The 24,187-nt window shown below is 37.4% G+C and overlaps 1 protein-coding gene across 2 annotated transcripts; it reads left to right on the top strand.

Moving 5' to 3' along the window:
- Positions 1–1,530: 1,530 nt before the first annotated feature.
- On the top strand, positions 1,531–22,381 carry LOC143177954 (CB1 cannabinoid receptor-interacting protein 1). 2 transcript variants are annotated; one of them, XM_076376301.1, is made up of 2 exons: positions 1,531–1,845; positions 22,057–22,381. In XM_076376301.1, the coding sequence occupies exons 1-2, from the start codon at positions 1,670–1,672 to the stop codon at positions 22,379–22,381; spliced, it is 501 nt and encodes a 166-aa protein (XP_076232416.1). In that variant the 5' UTR covers positions 1,531–1,669. The 2 variants fall into 2 exon arrangements, with proteins under 2 accessions (XP_076232416.1, XP_076232425.1); XM_076376310.1 differs by having other exon boundaries at positions 1,670–1,849; positions 22,057–22,378.
- The last annotated feature ends 1,806 nt before the right edge of the window (positions 22,382–24,187 follow it).

A 24,187-nucleotide genomic window follows, 5' to 3' on the forward strand; every position in this document is an offset into this window, starting at 1 on the left:
ACCATAACTTCGAGGAATAAATCCCAATTAAGTCCTAAGTACCGATTAAATCCTATTAAGTCAGGAGTTAGTCCAGACTTATTCATTAATTCAGAATGTCCCCCTCTGATTTCAAAGTAAGGAATACCTATAATAATTCTCATTAAATTCTATAAGCTAGAGAAACATCGCTATCAATCGGATAAACACTACATATTAAGAACTAAATTTTTCTTAAATTCTATTACAAACACTATGCTTCGTGAAGCTTTATGTTCCATTTGATTAAGATTATCGTAAGGAACATCAATTTTGTTGGACAATGCAGCGAGATCTAATTCTCTGATCGTTATTCTACTTAATTAGTTAAAAGCACAAATGAAGCTCCTGCGTGAAAAGCGGGTTGATAAGCTATTAAGAAAATAATCTTCAAACTTAATTAGTACCTCCCTTTATACCCCTTCACGCTCACATCGTAACATATTCGAGCACGACTGAATACCGACGTAGATTCATTACTATTCGACTGTTAATTTATTGCAGGGATACTTAAGAACATAATGGAGTATCCTTGGACTGCTGTTCTGGTTGAAAAAGAACTGATCATATTTCCCAGTAAATGGAAGTAGAAATAGAAATGTCCATATGTATATTGTACGTAAACGAAAGTAGGGTAGAACGAAACATCAATATTTTTCTTCTGGGACCCAACTGTCCATACAACAGTTCGTAATCGACCACTGACCCGTGCACACGTTCAATATTGTTTGGCGAAGTTCGAAAAATTTTCAACTTCAGAATCCCGATATTTTGTCCGCGTTACCATACGATTTTGTAACTTTTGTTTAAAAAATTCATTACGCTAGGTACAGTGTAACACTCTGTAGTCCTTACACTGTCCTTTAAACTTTTACCAATATTTTTTATCCCCATCCCAACGATGCCATTTAACACTAGACCTATCAAAACCTGTCAAAACGACGTACGATTATTCCTCATATACAATTCATCCCTTACTGCTTCACTTTTCCTCAGTTAATACCGAATAACATAAAAGAAACGTAATCAGAATAGACGTTATTTCTGTAAATTGTATATCTTTCCAGGCATTTGTAACTGTGGCGCATCGTTTAAAATAGACACAGATTAACCACGATAGCTCTAGCGTTAAACCCACCCCCGCTACCACTCCCAAACCCTCCGTAAACAATGCAACCAAAAATATCTGTCTTCAGGTGCAATCCTCGCGGTATAAATACGAAAAGTGGGATATAACTTCCTCGTTACTCGCTCGTCGCGGATACGTTAAGAGCGAATATAAACAGGCTGAGTAAAAGAATTTCCCCACGCAGAGGGGCTGGTGAGGGGGTCGAGATGCAAAAACAGAGAGAAAAGTCAAAGCCGGCGTCGTCGCGTGCCGGAATCGCGTTACAACCACGACGCCCCGTGGTTCAGTAAGCGTCGCGACGCCCGCGGCGCACGTTGCAGCGTTCGCTACTCCTCGAGTGCGCGTGAATTCCGCCAAGTCTATCGAGGCCCCTCTTTTTTTTTTATCCCCAGTGAACGACCAGACTCGTCAAACAACATCAAACACCTTGAAAGACCTTCAGCGTTAGGACTCCTCCTGTTCTCCGCCCACGCTCTCGTTCCTTTTTTCGTCTCGTCCCTCACTGTTCGATTATGGGGCTAAATGGGTGCTGATGGACATTTTCGAGTGACCTTGTCCCTGAGGAGGGAACCAGCTGCTGGTCCAGTCTACTGCAAGATGGAAACCTCGGCGAGATTCCGACAGCTGAAGACCGTGAAGCTCAGCTGCGAGGCTACCTATCGGCTGGACATCAGCTTCAAACCGCCGCAAGTGCTGGAGTGGGTACAGTGTATGCGACGATGCATTAGCATCTTTGTTCTTCGAGCTCGTTGCGTCCTCGTGCCCGATCACTGTTCATTATTTCTACTCGCCCTTGTGCTACTCTTTCTCTTTCTTCCGCTTTTATCTGATCCCCAGCGAGCTACTTTGTCGCACGAACATTCTGCCTAGTTGCACTTTCCATTGTCGGTGTTATGATGAATATGACCCCAGAGTTTCTTGGGGGGCAATCACTGCTTCAGCAGGGCTCGAGCATTTTCTCTGGCTGTTATTATTTATTTTATCTGATCGAGGTGTAGTTTTTGTTGTTGGTTCAAGGGTGCATTCGCGGTGGTTACAGGGGGGACGCGGAGGACTGAAAGAGTTCAGATCTCGTGTTTGATCTTGGTTGTTTGCGTTCTAGTTGCTGCTTTCTTATCAACTGTTCCTTTTTTAGTTGTAATTTAACTTTGCGTTGATCTTGTTTAAAGGAAATTAGGGAAACTGGACCCTTAAATATTTCTGTTGTTTATCGTTGCATTAAAAATGCTCCTGAGGAAAAGTTTTACTATTTGAAGAGGCGAAAACAGTGATGAGGGAACAAATTTTTAAGCTAATATTTTTCTCGATATCCTTATGGAGCATAAAGAAATAAATTCAACAATTCTGATCACTCTATCTCGAGATATTTGCATCTGGGGTTAGTCTCCTAAAGATTTATAACAGACGAGAAACTGTGAAGTGGCTGTCTCATTCACCTGATCTGAATTTTTTTAATACAACGATAAATAATCGAAACATTTAAGGATTCTGTTTCTCGTGACTCACCCTGTATATTTTCCTCTCTCTCTTTTGTACAGGACTATTAAAAGTAAGAAAGTTCTTATGAAATGGTAGCTAAGGACTAAATGTTATGAATCCACTTGTCTGAGGGTGAAGGCTAAACAAACTTGAATCCCTTCCATTTTACTTTGCCTTGCAACTCTGTCTTTGATGGAAAGGATATTTCACCAGCCTTCTTTAATAATGTTTGTGAAGTCTAATGTCACGTTTTGAAAACAAGATTGATGAAAGCCTTACCCTGGCTTGGCACTAGGCTCGCTGCAATCTCTATTTCTCTCCCCTGCATTAATAATACATGCATTCTCTGTCATTCTTTCTCTATCGTTAATCTTACACTTAAGCAGAAGATTATATTAACTAAAGACTTCGATTAAACTTTATCATTTAATATTCAAGCCATTTAGCAAGCTACTAGGGCACCATGAAGAATAGTTTCAAAGTAAAAACTGAAGTGGAAATTAAACGAAATCCTTTTCCACTAAAATAGATATTTATCAATTATTTCGTATAAAAATTTGCTCTCCTTTTCATTCATATTTTTCGCTAAAAAGTTAGATAATTAGCAAACCTTTTCCCAAGATTTCAGAGAGATGTACCACTTAAACTTGTGCACTACTTAATTTTAAGTAGAATAATCCATGCAGCGCCGAGCACAGGAAAGATGAATGAATCTGATAGTAGCTCTTAATGTTTCGTACACAATATGATCGCGTAATGAATCATGTAAAAAAAATACTGCGCTTATTTTAAACGCATACTGGGGGACATGAATCACAGCCTGAAAACGGCGGTATGATATACGTGCCCTGCAGAGGGTCAAATCTGAATGCCGTGTACACATTGTCGTTGTAAATGCTCGCGTTTCGTTGTACAAGCATGGCCACTGACGAATGTGTATTCTGCAACGCGTGTACGAACTTGATGGACTCTGGACGTGGAAGTCGAGAACATATCGAAAAGCGTTACATCCTCGTAATACACGTGGATCCCTAGGGTACACGCTTTTTATTTTATTTACTGTTTTTTACGTTTTTGTAACAGACTCATAACGACAATATTCGATTCACTTTTTAGTCTTTTTAATATTCGCCCTCTCTCCACTGGAATATCGAGTGAAAAGACAAATCGAACTTTTTCATTCAAATAAACCATCGAAGCTGGAGAAAAGATTATTTGTATTCATCTTGAATATTCCTTGCTTTCACGCTAATTAATTTCTATTCGTCCTTTTCGAGGCAGGGAAACTTCTAGATAAATCACCATTATTCGAACATTCTTCGCTCATTCTCAATGCCCTGTGCTCTATTATTAAGCATGATACTATGAAAGAAGTCTATTATATCATATAATAGCATATTAGGACATAATGCTTTCTTAATAGTAAGGATATTAGCGTAGGATTTCCCATAGTGTACAGCTCCTCCAAGTCGAGCCGCAAGGAGACTATCTCCCTTAAAAGACGAAAGGAAAATATCAAAGAGAAAAGTTGCATCTGTCGGAATCCCTCTCTCAAACATTTTCTCTTATGTCTGAAAAAGCTAGGATGGTCTTTATCTTGAAAAATATGAAGTACTCTACAGCTAAAGAATGTACATATATCCAAGGCTGGGTTTACCATTAGGCAAACCTAGACGATCGCCTAGGGGCGCCAAGACGCGGGGCGCCAGCTTGAAGGTGGGTCTACGCTACACGTTATATAACAAAGTTATATTAAATATATTCATTTAAAACAACCTAGTAATACTTATTTCATATTCAACTAAATATTATTTTACTACAGTTAATAAATCGAATAAATTCAACGATTTATCTTCTTTTGTATTTTTGAATAAAGGTAGGCCTAGACTACATGTTATACAACAAAGTTATTCAAAAAAAAGAGATCGTTAAATTTTTTCGAGTTTTCAATTCTAGCAAAATAATGAGATAAATATTATTTGATTATTATAAGCAGATATATTTAGCTTTTTAATTTTATGCATGTATAGGGGCTCCTAAATTTTCTTTGCTCGGTGTCAGACACTTTTGCACCGACATAAGATGTCTGCAACAATCATCTTTCACTTCGTCGATTCTTAATACACCGAAACCAGATCTGAGGCGGAAAGAAAAGTCTGTACACACTGCGAATCCTCGATATCACTTCCTTGAAATATGATTCCTTGAAATACCGCCACAAATCGAGAACATATATAAGACCCTCGAAGATCCAGCGATCCTCTGCTGTCTATACTTTAATATAAGACTAAAGAATATAAAGTACGATCTTTTTCTGACTTTATGATACTTAATGCGCTTTATGGGTGTAAAAAGCGATCGTAAGAGTGCAAAGGGGCGGGGGTGGCTCGGGCTCAACGAGGGACGAATTTCATCCCTGGTAATCCCTCGAGAGGAACTTATTACACTAGGAGAACCGTGGCGAGAAGGAATCCTTTACATGGAATGGGTTTTCGAGTAATTATATTGGAAAAGTTCGAGCGATAATTAGAGTGCAGTTGTTTAGCGAGGAGTCGACGATGAGCTTAGATTGATAAACGATATTCTTGCAGTATTACATCTACAATTGTGGACAAGTGAAGGCGAATACGAAATTATTTAATTCTCAATGGAAATTGTTGTGAATATTAGAGCAACTTATATTAGTTTCTAGGGTTCCCATGGGCTAGTTCCCACATAAACTACATCTACAGTTCAAATAGTGAATAATACAAATGGAGGTGAATAAAAAATGATTTAATTCTTAGTGGAAATTGCTGTAAATATTAGAGCAACTAATTAGTTTGTTAGTTTCGAAGGTCAGTAATTTATTCTATCATCTCAATGCTGCATCATTTACTATTTCAACAGTTCAATTATAATTTGGGATATAATTTGAAGGTGTCTTCTTCAGTGACACTTCTCTCTGTCCCCTTTAGTAAACCCCACGTCCTTTGGGACGCTCCTCGCCCCTCAGCTGGAGAATACGATCTCAGAGGATCGAGGATCACACTCTATACTGTATAGGAATACTAATAGCCTTTTGTTGGCTGTAATACAGGAAATAACCACCCAGCGATGACAAACGCGTGAACGTTGAAGTCTCGTTTCGAAGCGTTTGATAGTGGATTGCCTGGCGGAATGACTTAACCTCTGATCATTTAACGTAATTCCAGAGGATAACAAAATTCATCGCTTCCTTGACCTTAAATAACCGAGTCACTTTTATGACGATAAAATACGTACACTATCGCTCGAAAGTTATTTAAATGCTAAAAAATACAGTGGAGCATAATATAGTTAATTTTTTCTTATCTATATTCAATTAACACACTTTTTTCTTATTATATATTCAGTTTTGTCATTTTTATTTACGCGTGCGTGTATCACTGTTAAATGATATTAAATAAATATGTGATCAAATAGGTATTTTCTTTTTATGGATAAAAAACCGTCATATCTTATCAGCAGATTTCGTTAACAAAGAGTGGAGAATTGACATCGTTATTTAACTTTTTTGAAAACAAAGGATCGTGTTTCTGTTTGAAGCTGCATCTTCCGAAGTGAAGATTTTCGACTCTGGACAAACGACGAACGTCAGCGTTAAAAATAAAGTGTTCAATTTACGAGAATAAAGATTCTTCTTTAATGCTCGTTGGAGAATTCGAGACCCTTGCAGTGGTATTGCCTCGGGTAGAAACGAGGATAAAGAGCGACGTGTTTAAAGAATTTATACTCGGACAGGGCCGAAAACATGTCAAGAAGTAACGAATTAGGCCTTCCAGTTGACAAGCTCGTCGGTGAGAGAACGTTTGCGAAAACACTTGTGCAAAGAACGCTTGGAAGGAGAGACTGTTCAAGAAATAAATGTTTATGGATGATATTGGACACTGGCCTGCGTGCAGCTGACGTATGCGAAGTAGAAAAGCGAAAAGTGAATTCAAATCATTTTCACTGAATGAAAGTGTAAAGCGAATTTTTAGGCAGACTGAATAAAAGTATTCAAATATTCAAATATCCAAATATTCAAATATTCAAATATTCAAATATTCAAATATTCAAATATTCAAATATTCAAATATTCAAACATTCAAACATTCAAATATTCAAACATTCAAACATTCAAACATTCAAATATTCAAAATTTAATTATTTGAATATTCAAATATTCAAAATTTAATTATACAAATATTCAAATACGACAATATGAATATTTAAACAGTATCTACATACTAAAAAGATTGCAGTACATATCTTCACTGTAACCACGTAGTCAGTGAACCACGAACCTATAGCAAGGAATCGCTGCACCTTACAAGACAAACTTTTTCCGATTAAAGTTGACAATGAGAAGTAAGGCTCTAACTTCGTGATACCTTCTAATATGTCAAAACTTAAGCGCCCCTAACTATATCGTATAACAAGAAAGAACCAGAGTTACGAAACGATGCAATGGGAACATGGTAGACGTGTGCCAAGGAAGGTGAGAGAAGACCAGGTGTTTCCACGTACCCACAAGGCAAGCAATACGTGTATCGCCTTGAACTGCAAAACTTGCGAATCGATTACGATTTTCATTCGTTTGATGCTTGTACCATGTCTCTAATGGATGCCAAAACTTTGCATATACATGTTCGTCTACATTTCATCGAGGTGTACCTATTAAAGGCCTGGAAAGTATTGCAGTAAGGGAACACTGGATCCCCCACTTTACTAGACGCGTATAATTAATAACTGTTTTCATGATTATTATGGTAATTTTATCTTGAAAAGGAAACAATGAATTTTCTCTAAAAAAGCATCGACTTAATTGACACAATATATTCATTTGAATAATAATACTCTAGCTAATTGAAATATCCTGCCTCATTTTAGTGATTTTCTGTATTTAAAGTAGTTTATACCATTAAATTTCAAATTCTATAAATTCTATAATTTCAAATTCTATTAAATTCCAAACACGTGTTGCAGCTTCCCAGCTAATAAATAAAAAATCCAATACACAGGACCCTTTCGAAGCACCCTCAATTTCAACACAATCGATCCAGAAAATGCGCCACAGCACGCGTGCATTACCAGGCCCGCGTATTCGCCCTCGCCTGCCTGGCCACAGTATTTAACCCTAAGCCTTCGAAAGTTAATGTAAGTCAGAACCCGCTAGCTTAATATTTAATTTTTTTAATCGCTGTAATTGCCGAGCCGCTGGGAGCGCTTTGAAATCGAGTCAAGTACGCCGAGCCTTCGCACGCACGTTCGAGATCGATTTCCTCGAAAACGAGAACCCTGGCGAACAGGCCATATTTCACTCTCATATTTTCGATTTCCTTTTTTCCTGCGGTCGGGATCGCTCTACTGCGGCAGGAGTGAATTTATATCCTCCCACGCGGTGGTGCGCGGAAATTTCGATGCCGCGAGTGTTCGAAAATGGCTATTTAGCCGCGAAAGAATCACAATTTTTACCACCCCCAATTTTATTTAATCTTTGTCATCTCTGGTATCCTTGAGTTTCTACATTCTCGAGGATCTTCGCTTAAAATTTGATTTACCATTAAAAATTTCCTCAATTTAAATTCCACATTTGCCTTCAATAAGTATTCCACAATTTCTTCAAATTTGTTGAAAGCTTAGAGCAGTAAAAAGAGCACTTCCGAGCACAATGGGCTCAATGCGCTAACAAAAGGTGCGAAAATCAAGCCAGGGAGATTAAGATAATTTCATTTCCCATTTAACCCCCAATAATAAAAAACCTCTTGAGCAAAATTGATTTTAATAGCCTTAATAAACTCGTTCGCAAGAGTTTATGCACCGTTTAGGTGTAACATATTTTTGCCTCTTGTCGTTTTCGAGCGCTGCGCAGCCGATCGAGGGACTCGGCCGCGATAATTACGATCTGGTGACACAGTGTATCGAACTTTCGCCGCAGAGAGGTGTCGTTACGGCATAATAGACACGTCAGTGGAGGAGCGTAATCATACACGGTTGGTTGAAATATCGACTGACATTCCGCCGCGACCGCGGCGTCAGAAAATCAGGTGCCGCCTCGTAACACGAACGCGAGCTAAAATTACTTGTCGGTAATTGCGATATGCGGAGTGTTGTCGGCGTTTGGGAGTAAACACGAGCGAGAGGGGCGGCGAGGACAGGGGCGGGAGGAAACGTTAAATGCGCGATGAAGCGGATTACGAGGCCTCGAAATTTTCCTCTGATAAATGCAACAGCCTGCGGCCGCGAGCGAGGACCTCGCGCTTGTAACCTCGTGATTCGTTACAGATGACGAGACTACGAAGATTAAGGGGCGTCTGAGCGAGAATGAGAAGGAATGGGGGAGTAATTCGGGTGGATAAGGAGATTAGCGAGAGAGTAGCGTATTAATGTCTAATGAGGCTGTAGTATCGCAACTTTAACGCCATTTGTCATTGTAGAGCTCTAAGAGAGATATAAGACCGTGTCAGTGGATTTGTCTTAATCCCTGCAATGTTGAAAATTGTATGCTTTATGGAACAGTCTGTTTATTAAAACATGGGGAGAATTTAATAAAGAAATAATTCGAACTACGAATTACCTATTACTTTTACTTTTGATACTTTTGCATTAATTTTCTATTACTTGTTTTAAGTAGATTTTAATGGCTATAAATATTGAAAGTGAATCACACGTTGCATAAAAATCTGCAGTCTGTTTATAACAATATGAATATGCAGCAAAATGTTCATTTCTGTTACTGTACTGCAAAATAATTGCAAATCAAAAAATATTCTTAAATTTTATGGTCTTGAATTACAGACTTAAAAGTATTTCAGTGAATTTTTGTGTAAACATCATACTAAACTAGACAGACCAGAATTGATAACTATATTACTTGCTATAAAAATTCTTGAATTCAGACAAATATTTTTTAATTATAGGAAGTGGGAACAATGCAGAGGATTCTCTGGCTATTAACACTCTTTTTGTAAGTGGCGATAGATCAATAATCATTCGAAAGGCATACCATTCACCAGCGTGCCGCATTATACTACAATATTTAGTGCTGCAGGATAACATCGAGTGAGGCTTAAACGGGCACGTTCGATCCCGCAAATTATTTTGCCAATTACCTGGCGATCAATGCGAAATTGGTTTCCCTTTCCCGTTCTTTCACGATGCACGCTACTGATTTTAAAAATGTTCCAACTTCTGCTGCACGACTGTGTAATTCTCATTCTCCTGTCCAGTGGAGAGCAATCCCCAATTAAGATCGATATCAACGTTCGTCGGCTTTTATCGAGCACATTTTTCTTCCTGCTCGAGGGCTGAGAAATAAGGATATTCCATGCACGACCAAGGAAATCACGGACTTTTGATTACTGGAATCGTTAAAGGGAAAAGTTTTCTTCGGGTAAATAAATTGTGCAGAGGGAAAGCCATCTGAAGTTTGTCCTTATCTAAGTAGAAATCCCGTGGAATGTTAAGCATCCTCATTCTGATCCTTTTTTCCTCAGTTTTAGAGCCATGGCATTAGGGAATAAAGTTTTGTCTAGTATAATAGACATTGAGGTCTTAAGGTGGGTCCACGCTACATGTCATACAACAGTTATATCATGTTTTCAAAAATAGAGAGGAAGCATATGTATAATATCTCTCTTTTCTATTCTCTAAGGAATTATATAACTTTGTTACATAATATGTAGACCCACCTTTAAAATTGTATTTCTTAATAATACACAGAAGGATTTATGTGACACTTAAAATTGGATATTCCTTAGGATAATAGTCACCTGTTGGACTGTGGCGCATCAGTATCGTTACCTTCAACAAGTGGTGCCAATTCTGGTCTCAATTAAAATGAGAAATAAAATGGATTTATGGAATTATTTCGCCAGAGATGAGAGTAAACAAAATGTGACAGTATTTTGAAGAAATAGTAGAAATAGCAATGAATTTTTAGTGAGGAAACATTCATTCTGTTTATGCAAAGAACTCATAAACTATCTGCTTCGAATAGATTCTAAATACCTGTATAACTTTAGGACGCCTTGAAAGACATTCATAAGACGTCAAAATTACACCTATAAGATGTTCAGACAAGAAATAACCGTCTTCAACACATCGTGTGCTATCTGAAATAATATTTACACATTTTACAATAACTAAAACATTACTTAGAAAAATGATCCTAAACAGAACCATGACACAATTTCCTAAATAATTTTCCAACCGTAAAATGTACGTATACTATTTCGTTTAAAAAATATTGTGGCACACTGGCGTACTAAAAGTCGCCTGGTGTTGCCTCAGTGGAATCGCGCTCTAATCTATCACAGTGTGTAGAGGGCGTTCAGTAGTATAGCCTCATGTCAGGCGCGACAATCTCGCGAGAAGTTGTGGTTCACCGTAATTCCTGTCGTTTCTTTCCCAGAGACCTTTCCCAGAGCTCAGCCCACGCTGCAATCGATTTTCATTCCCGTATCTGCATCTAATAAATCATTTAATAAGCCCAGCTTAATTGAAGTCGGGGCATACGATGCGTGGAAAATGGGAACGATGAAAAATGTTCAGGGAAATCCGTACCATATTGAGAACAGAACTGTTCCCTTCGAATCCTCTTTTCTGGTATTGTCAATATCGCGTGCAAAGAAATCAGCGAATGAAAAATCGCAAACAACGAGGATGCACTTGTTTAGACAATAATAGAAGCCTCTTCTGAGCGACACGTGTGAAAGGAAGGTGCATTGCGCTTTGATGAGACCTGCTGTAAGGCTACAACCAAACTGGGCCGAATTACAACAAAACTGTGCCACGTAGAAGTTCACTCGAACAGTGCATTATGCAATATTTATCGAGTTCAAGCACGGAAAAATATACCAGTTGAATAGTGTAAAGACGTACTCATTCTGCTAAATAGATGGAAAAGGGGGTCACAGGGCGAACGCAGTTGTCTTTCATTAAAGCGACAGTTTTCGAATATTAGAAATACGTCGAACGTGAGCTTATTTTAGGATACTTGTAAATTCTATTACAGATTTCAAGTGGACCCTGTATCTCCTATGCAGTTGCTTTGTACGTGATTCGCCATCCAGAGGTTAACGAACATTGAAAAGTCAAATACTATGAGGTTGGAGCAGATCCAAGAGGGTTCGAGAGGGTTCGAGAAGGTTCGAGTAGAAACGTGCTCCCGAGGAATAATTTAAAAATGGCCTGCTTAAAAAATATATGCGTCTCTTTCTACCACTCAACATCGGAGGATTGATACAGAATACAATATTTACTCGCTGTAAGCTCAGGCAACCAGCAAACTGGCACGCATTCCAAATATTGAAACATACACTGCGACATCGAATTTAGTAAAAACAAGAAAACTTGAGGGACTCACTAAAAAATAATTTTGGGAAAAATAAATTTTAAAAATTTGTGACTAAATTATTATTGTAAATTATTATAAATTTCCTCCCAAAAATCTCTGCGTTTAAAACTGATGCTCTAAATATAGCAACCAACTGATGCAGTAATGCAACTCATACTTTGCGTGCTTCCTCATATAATTAATTAAATACAAATGGATTCTCACTCGCAGAATAAGCGAAATGAAATGAACTCTGCGCAGCGAAAGGAAAATTCTGAGAAAACTGTCCAATCGATGAAACGAAAACGCTGTTTTCCGCACCTCGAATATTTGCAAAATGCTCAATTGCCTCGACACGAAGGCGACGCGTGTGTTTGCCGACGAGTGCGGTCTATTTATCGAGACAGGCGTCAGCAAATTTCGAGTCTTTGTTAGAAAGGCGCATCCCCTCGGCAAGTGTGACTGTCGACCGCCGAGAGCTTCGATTAACGCTGTGTTTCCTTGGTTACAATGAAAGGCCCTCTCATCGCGCCTCGACTCGCAGAAAACTCGTGGCCAGGTTTCTGTCGACTGCTGTTCGTGTATGAACGTGGATGATCAGCAGTAAGATAGTTAGGTAATCGGTCACTTGGTAACAGATGTCGACTCTTTTAATGAAGGACTTTTTTAATAATCAATTTACAGCGTCTAAATCATATTTACTGAGAAAGAAAAATTTAGTAGCTGTGTCTAAGATAGGTGGCTCAATATTTGATCCTGTAAATTGATCCAGTAGTCGATCACTTCGATAAATAATGATTTTAAAGTACTTACTTATTTATTTTGTTGTTTAAAAATATTGTATCATGTAAGGAGATATCTAAACTTATTGTGTGATCAGTTTGAGAAGGTTGAAGTAATACCATCTTATTATTTACTGAAGTGGTCGCTACTGATCGACTACTGGGTCAACTACCTTAGAGAAGTGGAACTGTTGCCTGAACATTTTTCGAAGGTCTCCCTTTGATCTCACGCCTCTCAGTGCAAACTGTCTTTCCCTCTATCCCGCGCGAGGGAATAAGAAGAAATGGACTAAAAATATGAGAGATCGCGAGCGACTTGACAAGAACGCGCCTTTTGTCGTTTCGCAGCCACGTCGAGCTTTTTTAAATTGAATTTCCGTCAGCGTGGCCGATCGTCGAATAAATTGCCTCCGAATCTGCAGATTTCCCCCTTTTAGGATCTTTCTTTCGCGCACAGTGTCTGGGTTTAATTAATTCGGACAGAAATCGTCTGAGAGATTAACGATGTCAGAGAATGTCTCAGATTCTATGCGCGAGGATCCTAAAGGGGACGCTGTTTGACTGAGAGAAAATCGAATGGATTACGGAGAATAACTTTACCATTGTGAATTCAGTCGTGAAGTCAAGCATGACTTCTCTTTCTTGGTTCCACGTCGATTTTTTCTTTGTTGGGGAAGTAAAAGCGTCTCGGTTTGCGCCAAGAGAGGAAAGATAAAGCGAGGGACTTATTCCTCGATGGCCTTCGACGACCGATTGATTTCGTTCAGGCTGCAATATTGGTCGCTATTTCTGTGTTTTATTCGATTAAGCCAGTGTCATCTAAAAATGAAGCGACGAATGAGGGGGTCAGGTTTAGGGAATTTGTTCTCCAGGTACGATGCTCTGAAATAAGCTGTGCAGCGAACATTTTCATTCTTGTCGTCGCGTATAAGGTAGCACGAACAAAGCGTTAGAATAGTTACAAGCTAGTTGTAGTTAAGGAGAACAATTTTACTTTCTGCTTTAAAAGTCTCTGGAGTCTAAAAGGTGTCCTAGAACTGGTGGCACAAGAGGAAGGGGAGTGATTCTATGTGAAATAAGTAGGTCGACAGTATGGAAAAAATATTTGAGAATAACGAAGTTTTTAATTTATGGAACACCTACTGTCTCTAGAAAATTGACTCTAATTTCTAGGCAAACCTAAGTGCTCTGAAGAACAGTTTTGGGGGGAAGGAATGTTTCCACTTTGCAGTAGGTAAAGTCAGTAGTCAGGCTGTTGGATTTCCTTTACCTCCGTCTATCCATTAAGCGACTAAAATTGTACCTGGTATTCGATCAATAGTCAAACTCAATTTTCTCGAAGTCAGAGCACATCAAGAAACTCTATTCCACGATTTTCGGTTTGCCTTTTGTGCCATCGATTCTGAGGCATCCTGTACATAGCACACACGATATTTTTACATTTTTACTTGTAACAAAATTCCAATATTTCTCATCGCTTTGAGAAAATAAAATAGGAAGGTCTGTACTGTTTATTTAATAAATGTATAAGAAGCTGATGACTATGCTTATCTGTGGCAAGGGTAAAGGAAAATCGCGCTTACAAAGAGTGCATGTTATCAAGGGAGACGTTACACAGAACGAATAAGTTTCCTTCATACAGACTGGAAGAATTTCAATGCTCCACGAAACTTATTACCCTACTTTTCCTTGGATCACTCTTTGAACAAAGTAAATTTAGAGTGAGTTACGATACGAAATGTAGGGTAATTTAGATCCTCGCAACTAATCCCCTTGTTAAATAGAATAAATTAAAATGCTCATTAAAATTAAGTACACGTAATAAAAAAGAAAACATATTCGCCAGCGAGTAGCGACAGCAATATTTAATCCTGAATTAAAAAGACACAAAAACCACTTTCTTGCTCATTCCTTTTTCTCTTATTAAATCTTCCCTTTGAATTCTCGCATGAATAAGATAAATAAAATAAATAAAACGCAGCGGCGATTAAGAGCTACTTGCCGTTAAATCTCCAATTGGGTTATGCAAAAAACTCGCAGAAGCGACTCAGCCAGAGATTCCATTAATTGTTTAATTCAAAAGCTCTCGAAGATCCTGAAAAGCGGAAGCACACTGTGAAATATGAACCAGAAGGGTTCCCTGGACGTTTAACGAGGCCGTGTAATAGATTTCTCAATGTTTCGGGTCAGGTCGCAAGCTACGCGCAAGCATTCGATCCGAAAGCTGCTCGACGAATTAATCAAAATTTCATCCAAGCTCCAACAAGAACTCCGAGTCCAACCGATAGCAAAAGAGGCCTCACGAGTGAAGTAACCCCTCTCAAAATAAAGAAATGTTTAATTAAAAGTGTCCTTTAATTTAGCTGACAGCAGCGTCCAAAATCGTCACAGTTTTCTTTTTTTTTTTTTCACAAAAAAATGTGAGATCGTTATCTTCCAGCTGGCGCCAGATTGAAGCTAGGAGCCGAGGCGTGTCAGACACAGTGTGTACAAAGATATAAACTTAACAAGCCGCGAGTTCTACTTTAAATCGAAGCCTGTAGACTTTAGGAAGATCTCGGGCAACGAATAGCGTAACACGAAGTTCTAATACCCGAGGCCGTAAAAGAAGACAGGTTTCAATGGCTGTGCTACGTGAATGCCTTTTTCTAACGTAGCGCCGTTGTGCTCGATGGAGCTGCATATTTTTCGAAAGGGAAGAAGAACGAGGGTAAAGAGGATATGGGAAAGATAAAGGAAATGTGTGACAGCGGGTCGTGTCAAGTTGTATTAATTGAAACAAGGAGGAAGAACTGCTTTAATAATTTTGTAGACACAGAAAAATCAGTAGTATAAGTCCCAAGTCAGACACAGCGGAATCAGTAGAATTGGTTTTTAGTCAGACACAGAAAAATCAGTAGTATAAGTCCCAAGTCAGACACAACAAAATCAGTAGAATTGGTTTTTAGTCAGACACAGAAAAATCAGTAGTATAAGTTGCAAGTCAGACACAGCGAAACCAGTAGAATTGGTTTTTAGTCAGACACAGAAAAATCAGTAGTATAAGTCCCAACTCAGACACAGCGAAATCAGTAGAATTGGTCTTAAGTCAGACACAGAAAAATCAGTAGTATAAGTCCCAAGTCAGACACAACAAAATCAGTAGAATTGGTCTTAAGTCAGACACAGAAAAATCAGTAGTATAAGTCCCAAGTCAGACACAGCCAAATCAGTAGAATTGGTCTTAAGTCAGACACAGAAAAATCAGTAGTATAAATCTCAAATTAGACTCATTTCACTCGAGTTTTAAGCGTTGACAATGGCTAATTTCGAATCTGTATAACATAACTAATATAGACTACTTTGTCAAATTTTCAAAATTTGAAACTCCTTTTTATGTAATAGAAATGAATATAGAATTATATGTGAGAAAAGTGAAGGGTACATTACCCACAAGATGTGGCATCAGAAGGAAAGATAGCAACGGAGTTTTTAGGGCAATGCATTCGAGGGTCGATCAATCGCAATCGCGGTATGGTTTTAGCGGAATCGTAGCTGACAGGTACGTTGGAACAAACACGAGAACAAGTTCACGGGGAATTACGAATAATACTTGAAGGTGCACGCTGCACGATCGATACGCGCTATCACCCCTTCGTGAAAAATGTAACGAATCTTGGGCCATGGGTATCGCAACATCGCTCTCCTCCCTTGTCTTCGATCTCCTCGATTAATCCCTTCCACGCGGTCTCCTTTCAGTCGCGTCGATGAAAGTGGAGCGTGTCGAGTGTTTCTTAATTTATGAAAAGAAACAGTGGAGCACGCCACGTTCATGGAACTTTTCATGGGAGTTTTCGAGGCGGTTTATGGGAGCAGTAAAGTTTACGAAAATCGTTTGATTTTTTAATTTCGACAAGCCCTACGCTCCAGAGGAGACAGTGAAATATTTTATTAATCTATACGCTGGTCTTTAAAACTGTGCTCGTAGTATGTCTAAATGGATATGGTCGACAGAGTGTGAGGGCCTCGTGCCAATCTTTCTGTATCGCGTAAAACGTGGACGAACAGTCATGAAATTTTAACGAGAGCTTCCTGTCGGTTTTGTTTTCAGCCGAGGCGCAAATATGAATCACTCGTATTCAAATAAAATTAACTGAATCGATTCGTTATGCCAAATATTAGTTTTCACTTTTCATGTCGCATCACTTTTCTCTCTCTAAGCTGATGCCATAAATAAACTTGACGTATGAATATTGTTTCTCGTTGAATTATTTCCTGTTATTATTTCAGGGCACGTTTTCACGTATATTTGATCAAATCGGTTGAATAATTTAAATATAATATATAAATTTATTTAATTAAATATAAATATTAAATTAAGTTCGATATAATACATATGTATTTGAATATAACGATGAAATATAGCGAGAGAAAATTCGCCGTTTCGTGGAATCTGTGCAGAGGCCACCCACTGATGATGCATTACAAAGTAAAGAACGAAGATATTTCTGGTTGACTTCCAATGACGAAGCCACTCGACGATCGACGTACCGAATCGAAAACACGTCGAGTGCTCTTTCGATTCTCTAACTAATTCAGAGTTTCATGCGCAAGTAAAATTTTCTGTGGTCGATCGAACCGATATTTTAGTTCATGATCGCCATAACCGCGCGTATCGATTCAATTTTGCCTCGATACGCATCTATTTTTATCTATCGAAGTAACACTTGCTATTGTTAATCATTCTGTACCTCAGAGACAGATTAACCCAAGCCCATTTTTTTCAAAATTCAGTTTTCTACAGGATCTTACTGCTTTGTTTTACTAGAATAACAGAAATTGGACACTTCACAAAAAGGACTTGGATCACGTTGGCTCTCAGGTACAGAATTTCAACAGGACTTTCAGTGAAACAGGAACCACTGAATTATGTTTTCACTTTTCAAGTTCTAATTTTTAATCTTCTGTGCGTTCTTATTTTTGCGAAAATAAAGATAAGTCTTCTTTAGTCTTGCTGGTTGAGAGACACATGTGGAAGCCTATTTATGTATAACACGTGTTTCAGAAGTGCATCATGAGACAGAGACGAAAACATTGTGCAAGATTGTATGCAGTTGATAAAAAATTTCAAAGATTTTTAAATGGTCATTCATCTAAGTGCTGGTGATAAGACGAGGATTGAGAGCAATTGCTCGTACCAATAAACCCGTATTGGACAAGTATAACGTTCGACAATCAGTCCAAGATTGAAACTAGCTCTGAAATATCTTCCTAGTGACCCTTTTCTTGAGATTCAGGAATACTTTCTACATTTTCTCTTTATTGAATAAGAAAGAATGCATTCCCAGAAGGCAATTTAAATTTTTCACGAAATTTAGCACGTTTAGGGTGTGAACACATTACTATCACATCACATATTAAATATAAATTTACAATAAAAATAGTAAAACAATAATAAAGAGAAAATAATAGTAAAATAAAACAAGGTAACAACCTCGTCTCAAACTATGGATTTGCTATAATATGTGACATGATTTCACATAACGTGACAGTAATATGTTCATCCTAAATTTCCCTTACTATTTAACAGAAAAAAACCAGACAATCTCAACTTTCATCTACCACAATTTTTAGTAATACTAAAAATATAGACATAAAAGATATTCACACATGCTTCACTTTGAAATATATTATTAGAATGTACCATCACTGCGAGAGCTAAAATGAAATTCGTTTTTTTATGTACCTAATTAAATACATAATTAACTCTCTATTGCTATTAAGTCGAAAATAAATTGCGAATAATTCAATCGTTTAACGATACCCGCTCCATTTTATGGTGACGCGATTCATTAAAAAAAATGTACTTATATTGCAGGTGACAATATGACATAAACATGGATCTTAAATTTACGATTTGCCGCTTTTATGTTTTCCACGAAGACCACTGCAACGTATAAATGGTTAAAAAGGGGTAGCAGAGCGTTTTCGTTTTCTATCGATCTCCTGAAACGACTACGTTGACCCGTGGAGCTCTATAAGTGGTTACTTTTACGATGCTAGAATGGATAGAAGTTTTATGGGGTTTTAAAAAATGTAGACTTAAAAGCAGTCGTTCTATGACGCCTCAAAAATATGCGCGACAAGATGACGTGGTTTGAACGATGGAAAGCGTTTTATTTAATAATCTGTCGAATTTAAAACTTGCCACCACTTGTACGAAAGTAGGTTCTCTTCAATGTTTGTCTGATGGTCAAAGCAAGAGAATTCTAAGACGAACCAACCTAACGTGGATTAGTTTCTGCTTTGCAAGTAGGTTAATACTAAAGTGCAATCTCTTAATGCATCTACTGCAGGTGAAACAAGTGCAAATCAATTGCATCTTTAAAGCCAGACGACTACTCTTAATTTGGACAAATAATAATAAATATTAGTAACTATAGTTTGACGAAAAGCAATGAGGAAAAATATTTGAAGGAAGATACTAATTTCACTAAATTTATTTAAATAATTATTCTAAGAACCCATTTTGTATATTTCTCTAAACAATAAGGGAATATTTTAATTCTGAAAATTCCTTATAGTAAATTTAGGGAAATTTTAGACTTCCTCGAATAATTATACTAGCTTTCGCGTCACGAGAACCCATTTCTAACACGTGAATGATGCTCGACATTGATACGCGTAGGGTTCATTGGCATGCACTTACTTTACTAGGCAAAACACTAAAAATACACAGGCTTGAACTCAAGCCAAGCTGCAAACAGCAGTTACTATGCAAAACATATTAATGTTTAACGCGGATTCTGTGAAACTATTTATTTATAGGCTGTAGGTGATCAATCAGGAGACATAAAATAACGATACATTCATCTTGGGAACGATTAAAGCTTAAATCACGGACCCTCATTAAACAGCCAGCTCAATAAATAGCTACAGTGTCCAGCCATGGAAAAAACCAGTCTACTAAAAATATTTCACTGTTATTTTGCACTGAACCAAGGCACAAAATGTTCAAAAATATTCAAATATGCAGGCGACCTCCACATTTGCACAGTGCAATACTTAATCACTGTTCGATTTAAATTATACACCCACGATATCCTATATTTTTTAACAGTTTTCTATGTATAGACAAAGTTAAATGAGAATTATTCCTTGGAGCGATGTAAATTTACCCACTCACGTGTGAGTAATAAAAATACATTTCCGTGAAGAAATTTTTTCCCAGATCTCCCTCTGTTATATATTCGTCCTTACATTTGCAATTAAAATGATTTATTCTGTGCCACGGAATTGGATATAATTGGAATCGTTACGAATGGAAAATTGAGGTCAACGAAGTTGAGATTCGGCGATTTGTAACACATAGAATTGCTACGAGTATTTTATAAACGAATTCGCGACCCCTCTACCTCCCTTCCTACTGCAACACGTGCCAGGTGGCGCACAATAGGCGCCGGAAACGAGATTCAGAATCTTGAATACCGCCTGGCCGAGGATGCAAATGAATTTGAAGCACAATTCTGTAACGTCGCCTACCGACACGAGCCGCTATCGATTTGCGATCGAATCAGACTTGCTTCGATGCCTAACCACAATTGAAACTAAAGACCGACCCATTTGATAGACTTGCTGTGATGAACCTCAGATTTGCGACAGAAGAATTCGTCTATCTTTTCCCTTTTTGCAAAATATTGACGATTTTTTACCATCTTCACATCGCGCATATGTATATCACAAAAGTGACAATTCAAACAAGTATGTTTTTCTTGAGAAGCAATTCAAATGCTATGTGCTGCTTGCATTAAATGATTTTCTTGTTATAATTTCGATCTTTAACTAATCAACTTTTTATAATGAATAGAGGTGCATTTGTCAAGCTGATTCCTAGCAGTAATTAACAAATCTCGTCTTTTCGAGTTGTGATGCTTTTGAAATATTCTGGTTATACTTCTTCCCCTTGCTTAAAATGTAGAGTACACTGAATTTTATGCATTTCATTCATGAATAATTATCGAGATTAACGAAGCAATTTTCCATATTCGTTTGAAGCGAAATCGAACCATAACACGCGTCGAGCGTTCGTTGTAACTTCATCTGCAGTTCCATGAATATTTCCAAAGAAATTATCGCCAGAAACTTCGTTAACATGCGCATGGTTAACTTCTAAGAACACAATCTAGAAGTACAATTGAACTTTGCACATTTCGCTATGTGTCAGGATTTTATCGTACGTAAATCTGTGAATTTAGATACAGCTGCGTCTACAGTATATGATATAATATAATTCATATTCTATAATATGATACGATATAATTCATATTGTATAATATAATACGACGTAATTCATATTGTATGGCATGGTACGATATAATTCATAGTGTATAAGATTCTGTGAACCATTAAAAAAATCTGTTTAATGTATGCTGGTCAGTTTGTTCTTCATCTACATGCAAATAATTAACTTTGTGAACACACGTTTGTAAGGTTTCGAAGTGTACTGTAGAAACGTTACTTCGCACTTTGCAGATTTCATTTATGAGATTTCGAAGTGAACTGCAAACGGGATACTTATTTCTGATGCGTGCATAAGCTAATCGCGATGTGCTCGAGCTGCTTATCATTGAGTATCATAAATTATGATGTTAACCATTTTATATGTATCACGTCACGAAGTATGCACAGAAATCTTCAATTATTTTAATTAATTGAATAATTGAATAGTGAATAGTCGCATTGAAAAATTGAATAATTGCATCCAACAATTGAGTAATTCAATCCTTAAAGGATTTCTGACTGAATAATTGAATACTTAAATAATGGAATGCTTAAGTAATGGAATAATGGAATAATTGAATACATGAATAATTGAATAACTGAATAATTCAATTGAATAATTGAATAACTGAATAATTGAATAATTGAATCGAATAATTGAATTGAATAATTGAATTGAATAATTGAATTGAATAATTGAATTGAATAATTGAATTGAATAATTGAATAATCGAATAATTGAACAATTGAATAATCTAACTGTCAAATACTTGAATAATTGAATTGAATAATCGAATAATTGAATAATCTAACTGTCAAATACTTGAATAATTGAATAGTCGAATGATTGAATAATTGAATAACTAAATATTTAAAATGTAGACACCCCTGTATCAATATCAAACCCAACCTCTCCAAACAAGAACCCAAAACTTGTTCCCTCTACCGTACCAACATACTCATTAAACAAAATCAGTTTACTAACCTCAATTCGACGTAAATCAAATTAATAAATCTACTCACATCGACATCCTTTTTTTTTTTTTCAGATCACTGAGCATCGGGGGAAAACAAGTGGAGACCGTCGAGCGCGCCAGGGATGGAACAGCCTGCGCTTACAGCGCGTACCACAGCACCAAGGGCATACCAGCAAGTGCTCGCGGTCATCGCGAAGAATTGCCGATCGCGATGCTCGTCATGGGCTCTGGCTACTTGACCACCTGCCTGCAAATCAAATATTACCGTCAGGACGCCCAGAGCCACTGCGAATGGGGCGCCAGGCTTCATTGCATCGAGCTGGACTGTTCGAGCGTCGAGGGAAGATTGGTCACCGTAGATCGAGAGACGTATAGAAAGCTTGGTATAGAATCCTAGCAGTCGGTGGGTGTTAATGTTATGAAAGCCATCACGTAATGAAAACGGCTGACGTTCTTATATTATTCTGCGGGTACGATACAGCGTCGGTATCTTTAGTCGTTCGTAATTGCCTGGCGAAGGGAAATCGATCGCCATTTTCGATCGAAATCGAACTCGTCCTTGCCGACCAATAAGAAAGGGGAATCTCGTGTGGCGGGCTTTAGGCTGAAATTCGAATTCTGACTGCACCACTTTTTGATAGTACTAACTGACGGGTCGAAGCAATTCGCATAAAAAGGAGGACAGCTGAAGGGGGGTTAATATCAATCGATTTTAATAATAAAAAGCGAGTAATTCCTTCTAACCTCTAAACGACGAAATTCGTAATATCGAACGGTGGACCCGTTTTATCGATATCATCGAAATATGATTTCGCCCTCCTATTTTTCTATATCGTATATATATATACAATTATATATACAAGGTGACACTGAAATAGATATTTTCACTTAGGTAGCGTATTCTGCTCTTCCTAAGAATAAAAATTACTTATAGAAATTACTGAAAATTATTTCCTTCGACGTTCAAAAATTCCTGTATTGCAAATTTTCTCACGTGCGATGATAATTCAGTAGAATACAGTACCAAAGTGGGACCGCTTATTTCGGTGTCACTCTGTTTATTGAAAATATACATAAGGATATATTCTTACATGTATATATGTATAATGTTATTTCTGTAAATTGATATAGGCGATTGTAAGAAATATAGCGTAATTTCTGTCGATTCGAGTGATATTGTACAGCGTCGTTAAGGGCCTCGTTGCCCTTGAAAAATTGTATTCGCAGACCAATCAATAAAGGAAGGATTTATTCGTAGCACATCAGATGGCGAAAATGTATCGATCTTTTCTCATGTTACGAAGGCTAAAAATGCAATTTCGCGCGGTAGTCTGTCATATGAGAGCGAACGAAACTTTTAGACAGGGTCACGTTAAAATTCTTCGATGGGAGTACGATATTTTTACAGATGGACTTAATGCACCAAAAGTCGAGCATTCTATGCTAGATGACCAATATCATGTAATCTCGTTCGCTAATTATGAATAATGTTTAAGTACTAAAGAAATTAAACAATATTTAAGATGTTACGAAGGAACGCGTTACGTTGAATTTAAGCGTTTGCATCCAGACGATATTATAACCTATGAAATATTGCAAATATTCATTAGCCTACTTAGATAACGAATGAATAGATACCAATTGAAATATTCGAGAAACGCTCCATCGTAAATTTAAACGTATCAGAAAATTTGAAGACCAAAAGGAAATGTGCACACGAATAGTTAATGTATTATACTTCGAGATTTTACGCGATGCATGGATTACATCGATCGATACAGAATGGTTTCGAAGATGTGATTCATTTCTTACAATTACTCTTGCAGAAACAGCAGCTTTTACTTTCTTCTCTCGATTATACGCTACGATAAGAAAAAATTGTGCGATTTAATGGGTTCGAACACGAAACTTGCTACATGAAATAGCACGTAATGGTCACTATCGTGCCATATAAAGGCACGTTGAACTATGAATATTGTTGTATGATTATCACTGCAGTTATTATATTCGCACTAATTACGTTCCACAAATTCTACTATTTCTTTATATATACATATATATATAAGAATGTCACTTGTATTAATAAACATTTGCTCCTACAGAATATGAAAATGCGAATAAAACTTATTTCTAAAAATTGATATATGTTTCATATGATAAAATAGGCGTTTTTTAAGGGTCAACTTTTAATTTTAAGTTATGT

The sequence above is a fragment of the Calliopsis andreniformis genome, chromosome 1 (assembly GCF_051401765.1).
Source record: "Calliopsis andreniformis isolate RMS-2024a chromosome 1, iyCalAndr_principal, whole genome shotgun sequence".
Lineage (NCBI taxonomy): Eukaryota > Metazoa > Arthropoda > Insecta > Hymenoptera > Andrenidae > Calliopsis > Calliopsis andreniformis.

Coding starts and splice junctions, on each gene's coding strand:
- LOC143177954 (XM_076376301.1), top strand. CDS start 1,670: ATGGGTGCTGATGGACATTTTCGAGTGACCTTGTCCCTGAGGAGGGAA. Junction 1,846..22,056: donor AAACCGCCGCAAGTGCTGGA/GTGGGTACAGTG, acceptor TTTTTTTTTCAG/ATCACTGAGCATCGGGGGAA.